Source organism: Seriola aureovittata, chromosome 23 (genome assembly GCF_021018895.1).
Source record: "Seriola aureovittata isolate HTS-2021-v1 ecotype China chromosome 23, ASM2101889v1, whole genome shotgun sequence".
Lineage (NCBI taxonomy): Eukaryota > Metazoa > Chordata > Actinopteri > Carangiformes > Carangidae > Seriola > Seriola aureovittata.
In genome coordinates, this window is record NC_079386.1 from 14,425,600 (window position 1) to 14,444,357 (window position 18,758).

General features: G+C 41.7%; 1 protein-coding gene across 1 annotated transcript in view; it reads left to right on the top strand.

The window, feature by feature from the left end:
- The first annotated feature begins 4,943 nt into the window (after positions 1–4,943).
- The window catches only part of arhgef40 (Rho guanine nucleotide exchange factor (GEF) 40), a 39,880-nt gene continuing 26,065 nt past the window's right edge, over positions 4,944–18,758 (top strand). Inside the window, exons 1-5 of the mRNA XM_056369193.1 lie at positions 4,944–5,184; positions 13,437–13,526; positions 14,333–14,440; positions 16,654–16,939; positions 17,457–18,618. Of these exons, the coding sequence (XP_056225168.1) occupies positions 5,182–5,184; positions 13,437–13,526; positions 14,333–14,440; positions 16,654–16,939; positions 17,457–18,618 (1,649 nt within the window). The 5' untranslated portion in view covers positions 4,944–5,181. The remainder of the gene's footprint in view (positions 5,185–13,436; positions 13,527–14,332; positions 14,441–16,653; positions 16,940–17,456; positions 18,619–18,758) is intronic.

The following is an 18,758-nucleotide window of genomic DNA, read 5'->3' on the forward strand; positions in this document are numbered from 1 at the left end:
TTTCAGATATTTTCTGGGGGGGGACCTCCGTGGTTATCTAACCGTAACAAACATATTTTGTTGACCACACAATGAAGACTGTTTTTTTTTCTCTCTCTCTGTTTTTCTTTCTTTTCTTTTCTTTCTTTTTTTTTTTTTACCATTTCACGAGCTGGTGTTTTTTTTTGTTTGTTTGTTTTTTTGTTTTGCCAAATATGGCGACCGGAAGTGATCATCAACACACGATGGTTCATTTTGTATCAGTCCCTATTCTGTTATTGTACATGTTCAAACATAATATTTGTGATATTTTTAATACTTCTTGGTAAATCATTTTTCTTTTCTCATACACTGTGAGTTCACGGTGGATCGCATACAATTACTGCTAATTACACAACATTCTGGCATAAAGCTGAACATAAATCAAACCACTGAGTAAGTATGTGTGTTAGTTCCAAAAGTTTTTTGTTTGTGAAAGTAAACACAAGTAAACATTTTTTTAACAAGAAAAAAAAATGATGGGAGGTTGATTTTTAACAAGTTTTAATTTTAAGAAGGCAAGAAATATAATCAGCTTTAAGCCCATTTTCATGTCATGGAAATTATATACCTACTGGTTAGTGTTGCATACAATATTACTCAATTAAAGTGCATTAAATATTGATGGGAATTTTTACTATCCATTCTCTATCATTTATCTGAGTTTTGGGGGGCATATTTGTCTAGGGTCATTTAAATAATTTGACAGTGCTGAATATAATTGCATGATAGGACAAAAAGTAATTTATGAAAACAATGCAAATGACAAGCAGTAAAGAAATGATGACATATGGGCAAATTCTTTTGAGTGGAATTAATTGCTTTAAAATGGCAAAACAAAAAGGCAGAGGCAAGATTTGTTTACAACCAGCAGATGTCCATGTGTCCAAATTAGAACAAATTCTTATTTATTTAACAAACCAGACATATTTCTCCATGATGTCTCCGTTCATCAGATGCGGTATAAACTCATCAGTCAAGCGTATATCAGCACACATCTTCCAGTGTGCAGACATAGAAGGTCGCTACATTAATGTGATCAGTCAAAGGATTTTGTGAAATAGAGGTGTGGCCTACTGTACGCTTCTCTGGCAGATATAGCCATGAAATAATACATCTGATAGATGGTAATCAAACTGTAAAAGGTGGTTCTAGCACTAATACTGTTGGTTTCTGACGCTTTTGTGTTGCTACGTGTCTTAAGTAACACACAGCTAAAAGCAACACATACTATAACATTGACTATTCCAGATAAAATGATAATATCTTGATCAACTGTGGATAGATTACAGTGACTCATTGGTTGCATGGCAAGGGGCTGACTCTGGCTGTCAATGCTTTCTTTTGTATTTGGAAACAAAACTCCCCTGACAACTGAAGTTTCAAGTTAGGCCTGTTTTTAAAAAAACAGAAAGCTCAGAAAGTGTCACTTCTTGTTCTCCTGCTCCTCCTCCTCCTCCCACTGTGAGCATGCTGCCGAGTGGTTTTGCTGGTCCGATGCTTTGTTCCGTTGTGGACGTCACCACTGGGACCTGTTTATAGCCTGTGCAGCCAGGAAGAGCAGAGCGAATCTGGCTGGGATTGTGCACCTTAGAGGTGTAGTTGTATGAATGAGCAGGTAGCTGCTCAGTGTTAATGACATAATAGTCCCAAGTTGAGTATTTCTTCAGCATATATGACCTTGTGCATCGAAACCATCTGTTAAAGACGTGCAGTTTAAATATACAGATTGCCAAAAGCCGAGTATGGACATTGCCTAGAGTATTTGGCAAAGTTGTGGATTTTTTTTTCTAAGATTAAAAGATGTGAGATGGTGACCTCAACATGAAGGCCAATGTTCCTGGAATAGAGTGAGGGGGTTGTGGACCTCTTTAGAAACATGCTGGCTCTTTAAGATGTAGCATTACTCCACACAACATGGATTTTGCATTTCTGCCGCCGTACACCTGCACATGCACACGAGTGATTTCAACTTACTATGTATAAATTCATAATTCATATTTTTTATAGTTAATATGCAAAAAGATGAACTTCCAGTACTTCATTATGTATCCCTCAATATATGTTTTCTTTTTAGGTCGTATGAACAGCTACATAAGTTCCTGAATATGTCATATTATATTCAGCTGGCTCTGTAATGTATGAAAAGACCTTGAAGATGTGAAATGTAGAACTGAACTATCAATAGCAATGTTCACTACATCAAAAGTAATCAAATTTGTATTAAAACAACAGCAAATGTGATACAGTTACATATTTAGTTTGTAATTGTCTGACTGACCTTGAGGTAAGAAGGAATGAATCCGTCTCCAGATTCTGTTAGTGCATCATAAGATGCTAAAATGTGCAAGCGGTCTCTTTGTAGGCATTGTAATTAAGCTGTATGATTGAACTGAGTACAGTTAGTTGTAAATGATCAAACAGAACAGTTAATAATTATGGATATAAACAGCTGTCAACCAGTTATGGGCTCAAGAATGCAGAACATGCGGTGGAAAGCACAGAGGGAGAAGTTACACTTTAAATTACAAGGTGCCTTAGAGTAGGTGTGTCACAATCCTGTGGGTTTACAGTTTAACTAATGATTGTAATCACAATGCAATAATATAAACTGAACTGAGATGCAGTATGGATGAACACACCCAGAGGCAGGGCTGGATGGGCTTTCAGGCCGTTCTTCTTGTCCTTCTCGCCAGGGGACTTTGCCAGGTGTGTCGGTTGTGACTCTACAAAATTGTGCAACATTTTTTTCAAAAAATTCTTCTTTATTTCTAAACTCTTGCAACTGAACAAATGATATAAAATTCAGTAGGAGTCGGATGCTTTTGAACCCCAAGATGTCACTTTGTATTTGTAATATGACAGTTGATGGGCAGGTATTCATCACCAGTCTGTTATACTCTTTTTTAAAAAAATGTTTTTGATAAACTAGAAACAATCACATAAACAATATGGCCTATATCATGTATTTGTAGTTGCCCTGTTCTTCTCTGTAACTGAGCCAGAAACAAATGTGTATTTTACTAAACAATATCTATTCCTGTAATACTTGCTTCACAGCACAGGGGGGCGCTGTTGAGCTATTGCAGAGGATGTTCTGAACTGACTCCACTCCTTCACTCAGAGCCGTCTGCACACCAACTATAAAGGTTAAATTTAGCAATGCTATAGCAACCAATGTGGCACCATTATGGGGCAATAAAGCTATAAAAGAAACTGTGAGTCATTGCAACTCAAAACTGAAATGTGGCTTTATGTTTATAAATGAGGGGAAAAAGTAAGTTCTCCATCACTGCGATACAAACATTTCTCCACTGCAAGTTTACTGAACGCCATTAACACAAGGCTCGCATTGGTAGCAGCGTAAAGAAAATTTTAAACACATTATAGTATGTTCTTTATGAAGTGACCTAAGCAATTTACTGGTACAATGACAGCTATTATGCAAAGTGTACTCCTATGTAGCTTATTACATGGTTTCAGAAGGCTCCATAAGTAGGTAAATGGTTGTTACTGAATAGTTCACAAGAGATCAAAACCTGGATCATTACATCTCAAATTTAACTTTCCTTAATCAGTGTATTGGGGATTAACCTGAGAGGACACTTAAACATATGAAGCCATCAAGACAAACACAGGTTTAATTTCTCATTTGACTCTGGGGGAGATTTCTAAAATCTAAGAAAACAATGCTGAGATGTCTCAAGGCTAAACCTGGCCTCTGATTTTACTCATTCTAACAGAGCTGTGTGTTACAAACTGGGGCATGGAAGGTGAAAGACACTGGCATTTACTAGGTACAGCAACACTGCGTTCCATTTACCTCGCAAATCGACGTCACACTATACAACAAAATTGGAAGCCTGCTACTTTTGTTGTTTGCTTGTTGTTATTGTTAGAAATACCAGTTTGTGACGATACGTTACGCTATATTTTACACATATAAATACTGTAGCAACATGTCCATAGATAGAAGTTGGGAAGTACGACAGATTTAATGAGACACAAATAAGACAGAAGTGCTATTAAACAGTATATTACTACAGCTTTCACTGCTGCTGATGTGCGTAGCAGCCATTTTGGATTTTGAGGTCGTTGCTTGATGAGGTTCTTTTGACTTCCTGAGTCAGAAATCCAACTTCAGCATTCATTCTTGTAGAAATTTCCAACTCAGAATTCCCAACTTTCAAGCTCAAATAGTCTAGTGTAATATGCTGTTGGGTTGCATTGTGGGAAATGTAGGATCCAGAGTTTTCGGAGCTTGTCTCTGGGGATTAAAAGTTGGACTATCTTGACCACCGCTGCGTCAATTTTGACCTTTTTTTTGTTGAAAAAAGTCTAAAGTGCAAAACTGAATCCATGGAGTAGCCCTTTAATCCTGTCAGATAGGTGGCCACAGGGCAATTAAGTGCCCCAGGGTAATGTAGCCTACTACTACTACTGCTAAAAACCTTCACAATGTTCTACACTAAAATCCACTCTGCTAAAAATGTACTTTTTGTGAATGCAATTTGGTATGTTTTGGTAAGGTTTATATGCCATTAATAGAAATTCTTGACCATATATTCATGAAACACATGCGGAAACTTGCCATTTATTATTTGAGTATTTTTACAGATTGCACCAACCCTTTTTCATCAAATTGAGCTAAATTACAATAGATTTAATTATCTCCCACTGAGATTAAAGAACATTCAATTTCACCAATTCCCCAACAATAAAACATCACAGCTTTCTTTGCAATTACGCCTGGGTGGGGCAACAGCGTTTCATTGTCAATTCATTTAAGTTACTCTGGGGGGGAAAAATGGAAAGTTTGAGTGCTGAGAGGGACTGTAGTGCTCTTGTTAGGTGAGAGGAGGGGAGGGGAGGGGAGGGAGGTGGGAGTGCGTGGGACCGCCGGATAGGGGAGGGAAAAAAAAAAAATCAGCTTGGACATTCCCAGGCTGGGAAACATAGCGGAGACTAGGGAAGAGAGGAGGACTGTTTTTACCCGCTGATATCCCAGAAAAAGAGCGATTTGACCGGGGAAAAAATCAGAGAGAGGAGGTGATGGAGGGTGTTTGATTCTAACTGAGGGGAGAAAGTTTCTGCGGAGAATGCGGAGAGGAAGCGAGTTCAGGAAAGGAGCTGAGGACTATGTAGGAATTCCTGACTGAAGTCATGGTAAGTCCCCCTTTTTTTTTTTAAGACAGGGAGAACTGTTTGTGTAGACAATGCTAAAACTTATCTAACTTTGCTAATAAGTAAGAGACACTGTTACTGTTCAGGTTTTAGACATGTGACACAAAACATTTCCAAACTTAGGGACTGAAAATGCCTGTGTACTCAACTTATTTCATCTTTAAGTCCTATAGTTGGCTGATATCACAGGGGTTTTCTGTTTTCTGACCTGTGGCAACATGACAACTTAAGTTTTTTTCTGTCTTTAATTTACTTTATAGTATATTTATAAGATTTGCATAGGGGCACAGTGACATATTACTTCCTCGTGTGTTTCAAAAACCTAAAACAACATCACATTTATATGTTTTTTTTTTTTTTTACTGTTATCATGCGCTTCTCATAAAGGCATGCATTTGATTTGGGAATAACTTTTGTCAGCAGTTACAACTGTTGGTTTATAGATTACAAAGTTGTCAAATTACAGTGGCAGCAAATTATTATGACATGATTTAAGTTGTGTGACGTTAGTGATGTTTGCGGTTGATTTGCAGAGGAGATCAGCAGCTTCTCTAAAGCTCTCTGTTGCATCTCCTGGGACTCTGTTTACCATCCCCACCCACTTATGGTCTGATCAGTGACACACACGGAGGCAGAGAGACTGGGAGATGGCAAACACATGCACACATGTAAGAACTAAGAACATAAATTCATTAAATGAAGAAAGAAAGAATTTAACAAAGAAAGATTTAGGTTATATTCCTGCTTCTGCGTGTTGGGCAGGGTGGAGCAGTTTGGCAGAGAGAGGAGGAGAAAAAAGCAAAGAGAAAGGGAGAAGTGCAGTGGGAACGAGCGGAATAAAAGAGGAGGGTAGGGTTACTTTTTATTTTAGGAGACTTGGACGGCTGCACCAGTGGTTTCTGTGATGCTGCATTTTCCACATTGGACCTGGGAGAGAAGGGAAGAGAGAGAAAAAGAAAAAAAAAAGAGAAAGAAAGCAGGAACAAGGGATGGCATGGACTTCAGGGAAGGAAGAACATGTGTGGTACAGTTTCATCTTCCTCAGTACCCGACAAGGAAAGTTTGGGACTGAAAAGAGTAACAGATGTACACAAAAGAGCACATGTAGTCACAGCAAAGTCACAAGTGTCTAGAGACGGAACTTTTTCCACAACACCAGGCTCATGAAAGTAAATTTAAGGCTTAATAATAACAGCGCTGTGTAAACTGTATATGAGCCAACAAACAACCGTCCAAACAACATGTGTTCACGAAATAAAAACACAAGACTGAATGAATGTGTGCATATGTGCTCGCTAAGGGACAAATATGGCTGCTGCTAACACATGCATTTAGGTGTTAAAATGCATCAGCAAACAGTTATTAACACACAGTCACACAGTCACACACACACACACACACACACACACACACACACAACAGTGTTCCTTAGCCATGAATATGTGGCAGTGTGTTTCCACTCCCTCTGTCTGGTGTGCTGTGTTTTTGAAACGCTAATGGGATGTACCAGTCCCTGACTAAAGAAAAAAAACATATCTGATGAAAGTTAAGAGCGGTGTTTGTTTTAAACTGCTTGGGGAACCAAGCGGGTGGAGATAACAGCACTCGAACAATCCGGACAGGAGCAGTGATGTTGTCAATCACAGAATCTATCTTAAAGCGAGTTTCCTGTGATTATCCAGACTCCGACAGTACAATGCATGCAGACCAACAATTACTACTTTTTAATGCAGCGATTTGTTGCTTATGGCAAATCTTTATTGTGCATCCAAAGAATTTTGTTGCTCTTAATTTGCTCTTCATAATGTTCTTCATCTTATTTTGCCTTTTAATCCAGGATATAGCCATAAACATTAAATTGAAATCAGAAAATATTACTTCTTTAATAAATATTTTCATTTCATTACCAATTGACCAAATGTTTGTAATATGAAAGGTGATGCTTGTAGCGACAAACCAACAGGGAGCTCTGCTGTGTCACTCGGCTCTGTGATGCATTTTAGCTTCTTTCAGTTCGCTGTTTTGGTTTTGGTAGTCGAGCAGTCATATTTTCACACAGGTTGTAGACAAACCCCGTGTTAGCCAAACGTATTTTCTGAATGCTAAAATTGCTAAAACTTTGATTTTATCGTAGTTGGGTTATTCTGGACATTTCATATTTGCTCACTTTCACTTTTACATCCAAATAAAGTGTTTTTTTTACCAGTATGGCTTCACTGTTAGCTACCAGCTACTGTGTGTTGCTACAGTTGTACTGATGAGATGGGAGAAGTAAGTTATCAAGATAACATTTTGCCTAACCTACTCAAAGATAAGTAATCTCAGGAAATGTCACACATAGGGGAAACCAACAACACCAGTCATTTGTGCTCATAATCACATTTCTCATAAAGTACCACAGTTCACGTAATAGACTATGCATGTTAGCTGCTGCTGTGAAACTTCAGCCACAGACTGTAGCACTTAAGTAGTCGAAAACAATCCCGGCGAACTGTTTGACCGACTGTAGGTCCAGGTTAGATTATACGGGGAGATTTAGAAAAGGAAATCAGTCTCAGGCCTCTTCTCTTTCTTCCCCTGCATCCTCTTTTCCCTTTGTCTGTCTGCCTCTTCTTTTTTCCTCCCGTCTCCTCTCCTCTCTGTCGGCATCTTTCTCATGTTTTCTCCTAATCATGTCATCTCCTATCACTCCCTCCCTTCTCCGAGCTCCTTTCTGCTCTATCGCTCTTCCCTTCTTTCTCTGTCCATCATGTACTGTAGGGGTTCTACATCTGGTTTCTATCATGGTTACTGCTGCTCTTGTTTCCCATCGATCTCTCCCTCTGGTCAGCCTCCTCCTCCTTTTCTCTTTCCCTCTTTCTGTGTGAACCCTCTCTCTCTCTCTCTATAGGGTAAAGGGTTGTCTGGTTCTCTCAGTGTCTCTCTGTCAGTCTGTCTCCTTTTCAATCTGTTTCCTCAATCACTCCGACTTCAATAAGCTGACGGTTTCAGGGCTGTTTGTACTGTATATATATTGGAAAACCTTTTTATTCTTGCTGTATTCTATTCCTCTCTATTTCTCAATTCAATTACCCTGCTCCATTTTTTCTGCACCTCTTCCTGTCTCCCTCTGTTTTTCCTCTCTGTACCAAGCATCTGTTTGGAGGACAACCACCGCCTCTTACAGGAGAGAAAGACAGGAAGTATGACACAAGAATGACATACCCTGATTCCGTACAGCGTGTCCATTTTCTGACACAAACATGAGGATGCCCACTCATGCACCACTGTACTAAATTTCCTCGCTTACACTCCATGAACACACACACACACACACACACACACACACACACAGACTTTTCTGGTGACTCATCAACCTCAGACTGTAAGTAACATCGGACAGAGTGAGTAAGATGCCACCCGTTGGTTTGGGACGGGTTGTTTTGAAGACAGGACATTTGTGTTTGCCGTTGCTGCCGATCTTGTAATTATACATAACCAGAAAACCAGAGCCATGAGGTGGTCTGTCAGTTAGCAGGCAAGAACTGAAAAGAGACAACCCTTTGTTATGGGCTCAGCTGTAAAGTTTATTTTTATGGTTTGACCAAAAAAAACAGCTAAACTCAAAAGCTGTTTGCTACCGTTTTGTTGTTTTAACTACATCCAATGGGCTTCCCCTGTGGATGGAGTACGCTCAGTTGTCATCACAGGATTTCCTTAAGTTTTAATATCTGTATAAATATCATACTGCTGTTGTCCTGTGGAAAATATGTGTCTCCAGCTTTTCGTCATCATAGAAAAAAGTATTGTTTCAGCTTTGAGACGATGCGTTTTTAGCTAATCTAATGGATTTTTAATGTCTTGAGAATTTAATTGTCTTAAGATGCAGGACAATTTTTCCCCAGCCCATAAAGAAACACTTAATCTTTCATGTTTTTGGACACATTCAAAATCAAAAGAAATTGGTACATTTACTCAATTACTGTGGTTAAGTACAGTTTTGAGGTACCTGTACTTTAATTGAGTACTTCTATTTAATCTGTCTTTTTACTCCACTACAATTCAAAGGCAGATATTGTACTTTTTAGTCCATCGCATTCATTTGATAACTAAAGTTACTACAATCTTTACAGATTTCTATAATTCATTCAAATGTGTCATTTTAAGATAAGACTTTATTGATCCCCAGTTGGAAGGTTCACAATTTGACGATCAGTAAAGAAATGGTAAATTTAGCTGCAACATCAGTGATGTACACATGCATATAATATACCTCCACAAGAGGGGCCATTACAAATTACAAGTACTTTTGGTACTTTAAGTGTATTCTCTCAAAGATTGCGTCAAAAATCTTGAGCACTTGACTCTGCAGGATCCGTTCTAATACATTCTGTATTTAATTTGTTCGTTTATATTTTATTTAGTTCGTCAGTTCTCTTAAGATTTAGAAGATCTGCCAGACAATGCATAAGTTCTTAAGTAAAGCCCAGCAAAGCCTAAACTGTACCTTCCTTGGATTTTCCCAGAATGATGACGTGCGAAAAAAAACAAAAACTAACAACTTAAGAACAAGTCTATGAATGTATTAATTAAATAGAAGTGGTCACGTGCACTTCTCGGTTGAAGGCTATTCTTAGTATGCCTAAAATAAACAGTCGTGTTTCCTGTCAAGCTCTTAACTCAGATCTGTTCCTCATCATCTTTCTAATTTTGTTTTATGTGGTGATAATGTGTGTACAGCTACTTCTCCAAAGGACACTGGAGATGGTGCCAGTAGTGTTTGCTGGAAAATCTGTGATATATGAGCAAAGCCTCTAGTCCATAGGCATTACATTGCATTAGATGCAGATGTTTTTTTTTTGTCTGAGGTGACTTGCAATACCTGCATGCATTAGCACCAAGTATCTGAATGAAGAGTAACTGAATTACACCTATAGTTCCTTAAAGAGGAGGCACCAGGTTTTACACGAGAGGCTCCTTTTGTCTAGGAGACTCAAAAGAAATCTAATTTACAAATTTCATTAGGACTGTTTTATTTCATGTGCATGTAGCAGCCTGTGATCAAAAAGGAGAGTGACTAATTGCATTAGATGCATTGGTACCATAAGCTACAGGTTACACAGGAGCACAGCACATATGAATCATCTTGACCATTTACCAGAGAGCACATATGGTTTTGCTGCTTTGCTAAAAACATTAACCTGATTTTACTGGAAAATAAACAATGTTCACAGTTTTACAGGGGATTTTGTGGTTTGGTGGAAAAGCAGCATCACACTCTTTTTCTCTCTATGGACATCAATCCCGGTGCGTTTGAGTGATCGTACTTCCAGACTGAAATTCCATTCTTTGGATGTTAGCGGTGGTATATCCTGTTGAAAGTTGTGTGCACAGGCATGCAAACATAAGAGATTCAACGTTGAGGAAAAATAAGGAGGGTGGGGTGGGGTTTGTGAGGATGTGTGGAAGGTGGCTGGTGCAATACAATTGTGCATCGCACATCCAAGCTAAATATTGTTGCAGGCTAACTAGCCTGTTACTGAGTAAGCTACAGTGAGTTTTAGCTGTAGTCGGACAGTTTCAAAAGTGTGCTCTCCAAACCTGAGTGGCCTGTTTGTACTAACGCCTAAGTAATGAAGCTCTATGAGTGGGGCATTGTTCACTGTGGCGTGACTGGTTCTCTGGCGCAAGCTACATAATATTTGATCCTGAGGGTTAGGAGTTGATCCCATTGGCCTCTGTGAGACTGTTGAAAGTATGGAAGCTTTGCAAAGATGGGATGCAGCACTCATTGTATATTACATATATTGGCATTCACAGTCAGACCAGATCAGAAAGTGTCTCGGTTCTTGTTTCGACTCTAATTTAGTGTTGCGTTGAATTAACTCAAGTCTTGTGGGACGCTTTTAAAAAGGGCTTTACTCCAGGAGGAAGTTCCTGCTGGCTCGCCTTGCAATCCCCTGAACCCCCCCACCCCCCCGCTGTGCTTTTACTAGACTCAATATGTCGTGTCAGTGAGCCAGAAGGCTGTTTTACAACCACTACACCTATTACAACATGCTCTCTGACAGTTGACTGTTGTTTACCGTAGTCTACGACACCTCCCCTTGTACACCTTCTACACAGATGTCATCACAGGCCACAGGGAGTTATTCTACATATGTAAAAGTATCGATTGTGCACGTTTTATATCATGAGACATCTCTGCATCATACGGTAGCAGAGGGTAAGTCTGCTTTAACTGTCAGCATTACTGATGGTTGCATGTGCTTTTCAGGAAACATCTCCTACAGCTTTTAGTCTCAACTTGCATCGTAAGGAAAATGTTATTTAATCTAGTATTGTTCTTTAAATCTTGCTAAAGTCTTATTTTTTGCACCATTGCATTTTTTCCTGCCTCGTTTCAACTTAATGAGCCTTAAAATGCTTAATTACCTGGAAACTTGTATGTGCCAACCATGTATATAAAGAGGTGCCAACCAACCAGCACAGTTTGAACTTGTTTTTAACAAAAATGACCCTGGTGGACGCGTATCTCTTTGAAGATGGGTGTTTTATACGTGGTTTCTTGGTGATTTAGTTCTGATCACTGAAGGCCGACGAGACCTTTGAGCTGCTCTTACTTCTGGAAAACCGAGCCGTGTTCAGCAACATTTATGGAAGCTTTGTCATTTGTGTTTTTTCCAAGTTGCCGTATCGCTCTCGTCCAAAATCTTCTGTTACTATGGAAAAATAAAGCTGCGTGAATTTGAGCCCGGTGCCACTTTACTGTTGGTGCCGTGAGGGCTGAGGTCACTGTTTAAAAATCCGCTCTGCAGCCAAGAGAGCGGGTAGGAAACAGAAACGAACATCTCCTGTGAATGACCCTGAGCTGTGTTACTGTAGATCTGATTTGACTCTTCTTAAGTGTTCTGCTTTGCCTTCAACTTTCCTCTCCTTAGTTTTCAGTCCCCTAGTGACCTGTGCCTTCTTTCTGTTCCACCCTGCAACTGCCTGCTCTCTTGTGCAAAAATACATTTCCATTTTTCTCCATCTTTTTTTCTCCAGACATGCACCAAGAAACAATTGCAAATAAGTCCTGACATTTGTTTGAGCCTGATTTATTGAATTTATTTTGTCAGGGCATTTCAGACAAGGTTACGTAAGTTGTTAGTCACAGAAAAACTTCAGTTCGTCTCAGATGCTTTTCTTGTTTTTGACACTCATTCTATCCTCCTCTGTGGCTAACCCTGACCCCGCTCTGTACACAAAAACAAAGCCAAAAAATAATTTTCAAACACTGCTGGACCCGGGTCTTCTTCCGTGAAAAAACCCCCGCACCACCACCAGCTCATTCCCTCCTGGCTCACTCTCTCGCTAGCTGCTCTTCTCTTTTTCCGTACACTCTGTTCTCCCGTTCTGGTTTTTCTCCCATGGCTTTCTCTCCATCCCCTCGGTTATTGTAGTTAGTCAGCACAATATGCTGTCTGTTGAAGAGAATCCTGCCATAATTGTTGTCAGATGACATTCAGAGAGTCGGATGGAGGTGAAACAAAGAAAGTCGACTTAGAAAAAAATAAAAAATAAAATTGGAGATGAGGAAAAAATAAAAAGAGAGCGGGGCTGGTTGGAGGAGGAGACAGAGGCGGAGGGGGGGGGTGAAACTGAGGAAAAGAGGCAGAGGAGCAGATGGGAGGTTGGAGAGGAAACGTGAAAGGGAGGGAGAGCGAAAGAGAGAAGTTGGAAAAGAAAGAGAGAAAAAAAAGTTGCAGGTTGCCAAGGCAACGGTCAGTGCAGAAAAATAAACATTGTACGGTTGTTGCGTGCTCTGCTCTGTCACCCTCCACCTCACGGGCTGGCCCAGTGTTATGATGTGTGTGAATGTGCATGCGACTGTGCATGCATGTATGGTGTGTGTGTGTGTGTGTGTGTGTGTGTGTGTGTGTGTGTGTGTGTTAGGGAGTGCACATGCCGCAGTGGTTTCTGGTCTCTTTTGTTCTGGGGGTTCTTACACTTATGGGCCTTGGAGGAAATGTTTGACACTCCCCAGACCATAAAACAGGAAGCTGAAAGTAGAGTATGTGTGTATATGTGTGTGTGTGTGTGTGTGTGTGTGTGTGTGTGTGTGTGTGTGTGTGTGTGTCAGCATAAAAAAAAAATAAAATAAAAAAAACGCGAGACATGCCGGCTGTTAAACACAAACACAGACATTTGTGTTGATTCAGTGTCCGGTTATGGATTAACCCTTTCTTACCATCTGTGTGTGTCTCTTTCAGGGTTCGGAGGCTATGGAGGATTGCGTGCAGGGGGCGCTCTCGTCGCTTTATCCTCCTTTCGAGAGCACGGCACCACCCCTCCTCTCCCAGGTAGACCGCACAAGCACACACCTTCATTCAAGTCCACATGTTTACAGCAATAAACAGGAGAGGGAGGGTGGGAGTTTGGGGGGGGATATAAATAATGCAGATTCAATTAAATGATATGGTGATGCTGGGCTACGTTGGGAAGGCGATGCTATGTGCAGATAACACAGCCTCCCCCACATATAAACTGTTGCTAGAAGCCAACACAAACAAAATCTAGCCAGCTGGTCAATTACAGCCAAACCCTCTTCCTGCAACCACGAGCCTGACACGACTTATTTCACTAAAGGCTGCACACTTCTGCTTTTCAGTCATAACATTTATTGTAAGAAAGCTTGGCAAAACTGTTAAAATCTCTTACACGTGCATTGTTGGAACTCTTAACATTTGTTTTTAGTGCTTTTAGATTAATTTCCCTAAAAGCCAGAAGACTAATTGGGCCTCTGAGCTAATCTCAGTTATAGTTTATGGGGATTTGGTAATTGTGTCGTTCCAAGTTGCCATGTAGCTTCCAATCAAAATTTTTTTGTTGCTATGGAAATAGCTTCTCAATGAAATAAAATGGATAAAGTGAAGGAGCCCTGACATGGTGATTTTCTTGTTTTAATTTCTGATTACATGCTGTCTGGACTGAGGAAATTCTTCCACTCTTGAGCAATTGAAACCCTTTCAGAATCCATTAGATACACTCAACAAATGCGCCAAGCTCTAGTTTAAAGAAAGGCTGCTCTTAATTCATTAAAGTTGTTAAAAGTTTCACCCCAGTGGTTTTCACTCAGGTGTTGTTTTTTTTTGCACATTTTGTCCAGGTCTTCTCAGTCCTGGAGTCGACCTATCAACACGACAGTCTTCGCTACCTCCTGGACTACTTTGTTCCTGCCAAGCACCTCCTGCACAAACTCCAGCAGCACGCCTGTGTGAGTTCCACACTGCAAACACACTGTGGCGGAGAACACACACGTAGCTGTATAATCAGAAGCAGCATCATCATCTGTCAATTAACTGCAGAAAGTACAGTGTGAGAAATCTTATCAGCTGTTCGCTTTTTTAATTCCTTTGGTGAAAATGCACATCAGGCCATTTTTGTGTGTATCTGCAGGGTGTTCAGTTACTTCACTTGTGTTTAGCTCTTAAAGGGCAAGTCCAAGTCATCTGTGAGGAGGAGTGTTGAAGCTTTTAGGCAGTGGAATCTAAGTGCCAAGTCTTCAGCCTGCATCTGGTCACATAAAGACTCCAATGCAAAGGGAAAGTTCAAGGCATGCATAATTTGACACATGCCTGACCCGTATACCAGCGACTAACTACACTGTGGAGGGTCGGGTCTGCTCTAAAACTCGAGCCGCTCAGTAAAACCAGCGAGAGAAAGTGGCTGGTGAAATTTGAGATTCACCTCAGACGAAAAGAGGGGGTCTCCTGCCGTGAAAGCTGAGCAGACAGATGAATGAAACACAGTGAAATAAAGAAATGCAACTTCCAGTGATCGTGTCCTCTCGTCACTCTCTCGCACTTTCTGCCTCACGTGCACAAAACAAATGGGAAACTGAGGTTTATACTGAGCAGCATTCCTTTTATTTTCCTTTCCGGGACACTCGTGCTCTCTCAAAAAGATAAACAATGTGCACTGTTTAGCACAAGCTTTCTCATATTACCCTGTACAGTTTTCCTAGACTTGGACACACATGCGCGTGCGCGCGTGCGCAGGCATTGTGAGCAAACTATGTTTTCATTGTCGCTGAGTGGAGCTGCCCGGGACGGGAGTTGAGACTGTGAGTCATGACAATAATTCCTTCCATATGTGTGTTGCTGCTGAAAGGGAACGAAAGAGTGAGTAGCACAGAAAGCAGTGGGAGTCGAAGGAGAGAATGAACATGGCTTTCATTCGCTGAGCCCGCATGCACACGCGTGTGTGTGTCCGAGAAAAAAAAAAAAAAAAAAAAAAGGAGAAGATGCTGGGAGGTTGTGGATTATAGTAGACTGATTGAGGAATTCTGCAGAAATGGGAGGTGGGGAAGAGGGAGCAAACACTGGGGTACATTGAGGGAGAAGAAGGCAGAGGGAGGAGGGCCAGAGGACACAGAGAGTTACAGAATGTGGGCTGACGCAAAACAGACAAAACTTTTTAGGAGATGGAAAAGTCACACATGCTTTTAAATGCTAATATCCAACACGAGAGATATCAGAAAGTGGCTTTCTTGAAGAATAAAAAAAAAAGACAGGAGGGAGACTTAAAGAGGAGAAATTGAATAAAGGGCAGAGAGGTGGAAAAGGGAAGATGGGGGAGAGGTCGAGTGAGGAATATAATTTGATCACGTCTCGTGAGTCTGGAGGGCACGGAGGGGGGAGGGATCGGCCCCGTGTCAGTCGATTAGATGTGACTGGGAACAGCAGGGAGAGGTTCTGGATGGGTTTTATACCTCAGACTGCGAGAGACGGGTTATAGATCTGGCACGGCATTGATTAAGGTGGGAATAGTGTTTGGCTTAAGGTGTTTTTTTCCTAATTAGAACAGTTGATTAATGGTGCACAGGATACCACCAGGGGCCTTCTCTCCTTCACCTGAATTCACAGTGTTTCTTGAGTAAATGCTTCTATGATTTGTTGAGGGATTTTCTATATTTAGACCCCTGTTGTTTAGTGTGCTTTTCTCAGTGATGTGTTTTCCTCTCTCACGGAAAAAATGGACTGTTTTGACAGTGGCTGGCTTGTTGTGAAGAGCTGGTCATCTGCATGTTTCTGACTGACTCACTGATGCTCTGCAGCGATCTAGAGTCTTCTCACTCTGTCATGCCAGCTAAGCGGTTTTTGCACCGTGTGAGTCACATGTCTGACATTTGTATGTGGGACTGGCTTTTTGCCCATCGAGCTTTTGAATAGTGTTGACCGGTGTGGTATTAGTTCTAGAAATTCAGCTCATCTGAGCAACCAAACACAACCGTGCAGGCGAGTTCCAGTTGGTTGCTGTGGGCTGGGCTTTGTGAATGGGAGAGAAAGATCATGCAGGAGCATTAACTCCAGTAGTTTTTGACAAGAGTGGACTCTAAAGGTGAGATTTCTTAAAGGCAGTGAGTGCACTACTTTATTTATACATTTAACACACTCTCTTCCTCTCCATTCCTTCTTGTCATCTCAGTCTCAGTACCTGGGTTGCTTGTTCCTTCACTCCGGCTGGCCTCTGTGTCTGGGCGAGAAAGTGGTCGTCCAACTCTCAACCTTGGACTGGAGGCTCCTGCGTAGTAATGACTTCTACCTGCAGGTGGTGCCCTTCTCGACGCGCTGTCCCCGACTGGCTCTGAAATGTCTGGCCCCCGGGGGGCGCACTGTTCAGGAAATCTTGGTACCCGAGTCACAGCACCCTCTTGTTTTCACCACTGAGTGGCTGCACAGTGTCAACAAAGAACGGGGCCACAAGAGAGAAGGTAAGGAGAGGACGTCCTGTACACGAGAAAGCATGAGCGATGATTTCCAAAACAGGCATTCCAATTAATTTTAGATAAAAAATTCTTACTGATACTTGGTATTTTTAAATTAAGGGTTGCAAGGAGGTTTATTTCAGAATTAAGATCATAATCAGGTTTTTAGGTGAAAATCATTAATATTGAGCTTTGCCAGTGAGTGATGACTGTGAGGAAAACTGCAGGTGAAACAGGGGAACTGAAACAGTTGGGCGAGAAGAGACAAGTACATGACTAAGGGATGGCATGTGGAAGGACAAAACGAGAAGGGAGAGAAATATGGTTGTCAGCAAGTGGTCAGCAGTGAGAAGACCTAACAACAGAGCAAAAGAAAGGCAGCAAAACTTAAAACATTTGTTTTTCAGATAGCTTATGTTGCTATCTTTTTTTTTTTTTATCTTATTTTTTTGTAAGTAGAAGAGCCCTCAATACGGATATGAACATATCATAAACATTAAACTTTTCTCTCATTCCTCCACAGTTGGAGGAGGGCTTGACACCTGCCTGGTCAGTACGTGTGATGGTGTGGTGCGACTCCCGTGGAAGGAGGTTGTCTACCCAAAATTCATCCACGACCCCTCGGAGGAGCTGGGCCTGATGTCCAACCACGAGGGCTCCATATCCAACCGCCTGCCCAGTGAAGGGGGCAGCAGCCTTGGGGGCTGGGGTGGTTCATCCTCTGGAGAACTGGACTCCTGGTCCTGGGATGAGGAGGAAGATGAAGATTTACCACCAGACGGCCTGGACTCTGAGTCTGCACTCCCCCGGCGAAGGCGCAGTGAAGATGGGCTTGGGCGGACAGTGAGGCACCCTCAGCTTGATGGGGACTATGTGGAGCTGTTGGAGCCCAGAGGGGGTCCTGATGGTGGGGTTGACCCAAGGCAAAGGTACCTGGAGATGCATGGGATCTGTAAGACCAAGACTTTGCCTCTGTGCCGGAGAGGTAAAGCCATCAAACTCCGCAAGGGGAAAGCTTGGGGATACGGGAGAATGGAAAGGTCAGGAAGCTTTCGGGCTATCCTTGGCGCCAAAGGAGACTTTGCGCCCCCCAAGGGTGACCAGTTACCACCTCGGCCTCTGCCAGGAGTCCCTGAATCTGGCAGAGGGAGGCGGTCTTATTCCTCCTCTGTCCATGACTCTGACGAAGGAGATAAAACAAGCAGAGACTCCGTTGGCCTTGAGAGCCGCCACCTTTATTTTGATGGCCCATTCAAAGAGAGGAGGCCAGGCGTGGGCAGGGAGAGAGATAGCAACGGCCTCATGCAGCCGTGCAGAGATGACCACAGAAGTAAAGACTCTGAGAGCGGCGACAGTTTAGTCACAAATGAAATGCATGTCTTGACGAACCAAAAAGTCGGGCATGTTATAGAGGGCCACTCAGATCACGGATCTCATTCAGACTCGGTTTTTGAGGATACTGATAAACCACTGAGCGGAGACAGTGATGCCACAACCCCAACATCAGAGGCACCAGAGAGACCATTCACTGGAGTTTCAGAAAGCGGAGAGATTGCTAACAGTGGGTCTAAAATGAAGTGTTCGTCTAACTCAAAGCTGGCAGAGGAAAGGGATGAAGGAAAGACCGAGGACAGAATGTGTCCTAGAGGAAAAGAGGTCAAAACTGCGGGATTCAGAGCGCCAAGGTACAGGTTTATTTCTTATGATACCCTGCCCTCTTTCATCTTTATTTGTTTTCTTTTTTCACACCTCCATATGAAAGTACAGATCGGTAACTCTTAGGTAACACTTAGGTGCAACCACTGTGCACAAGGTACAGGTTGTC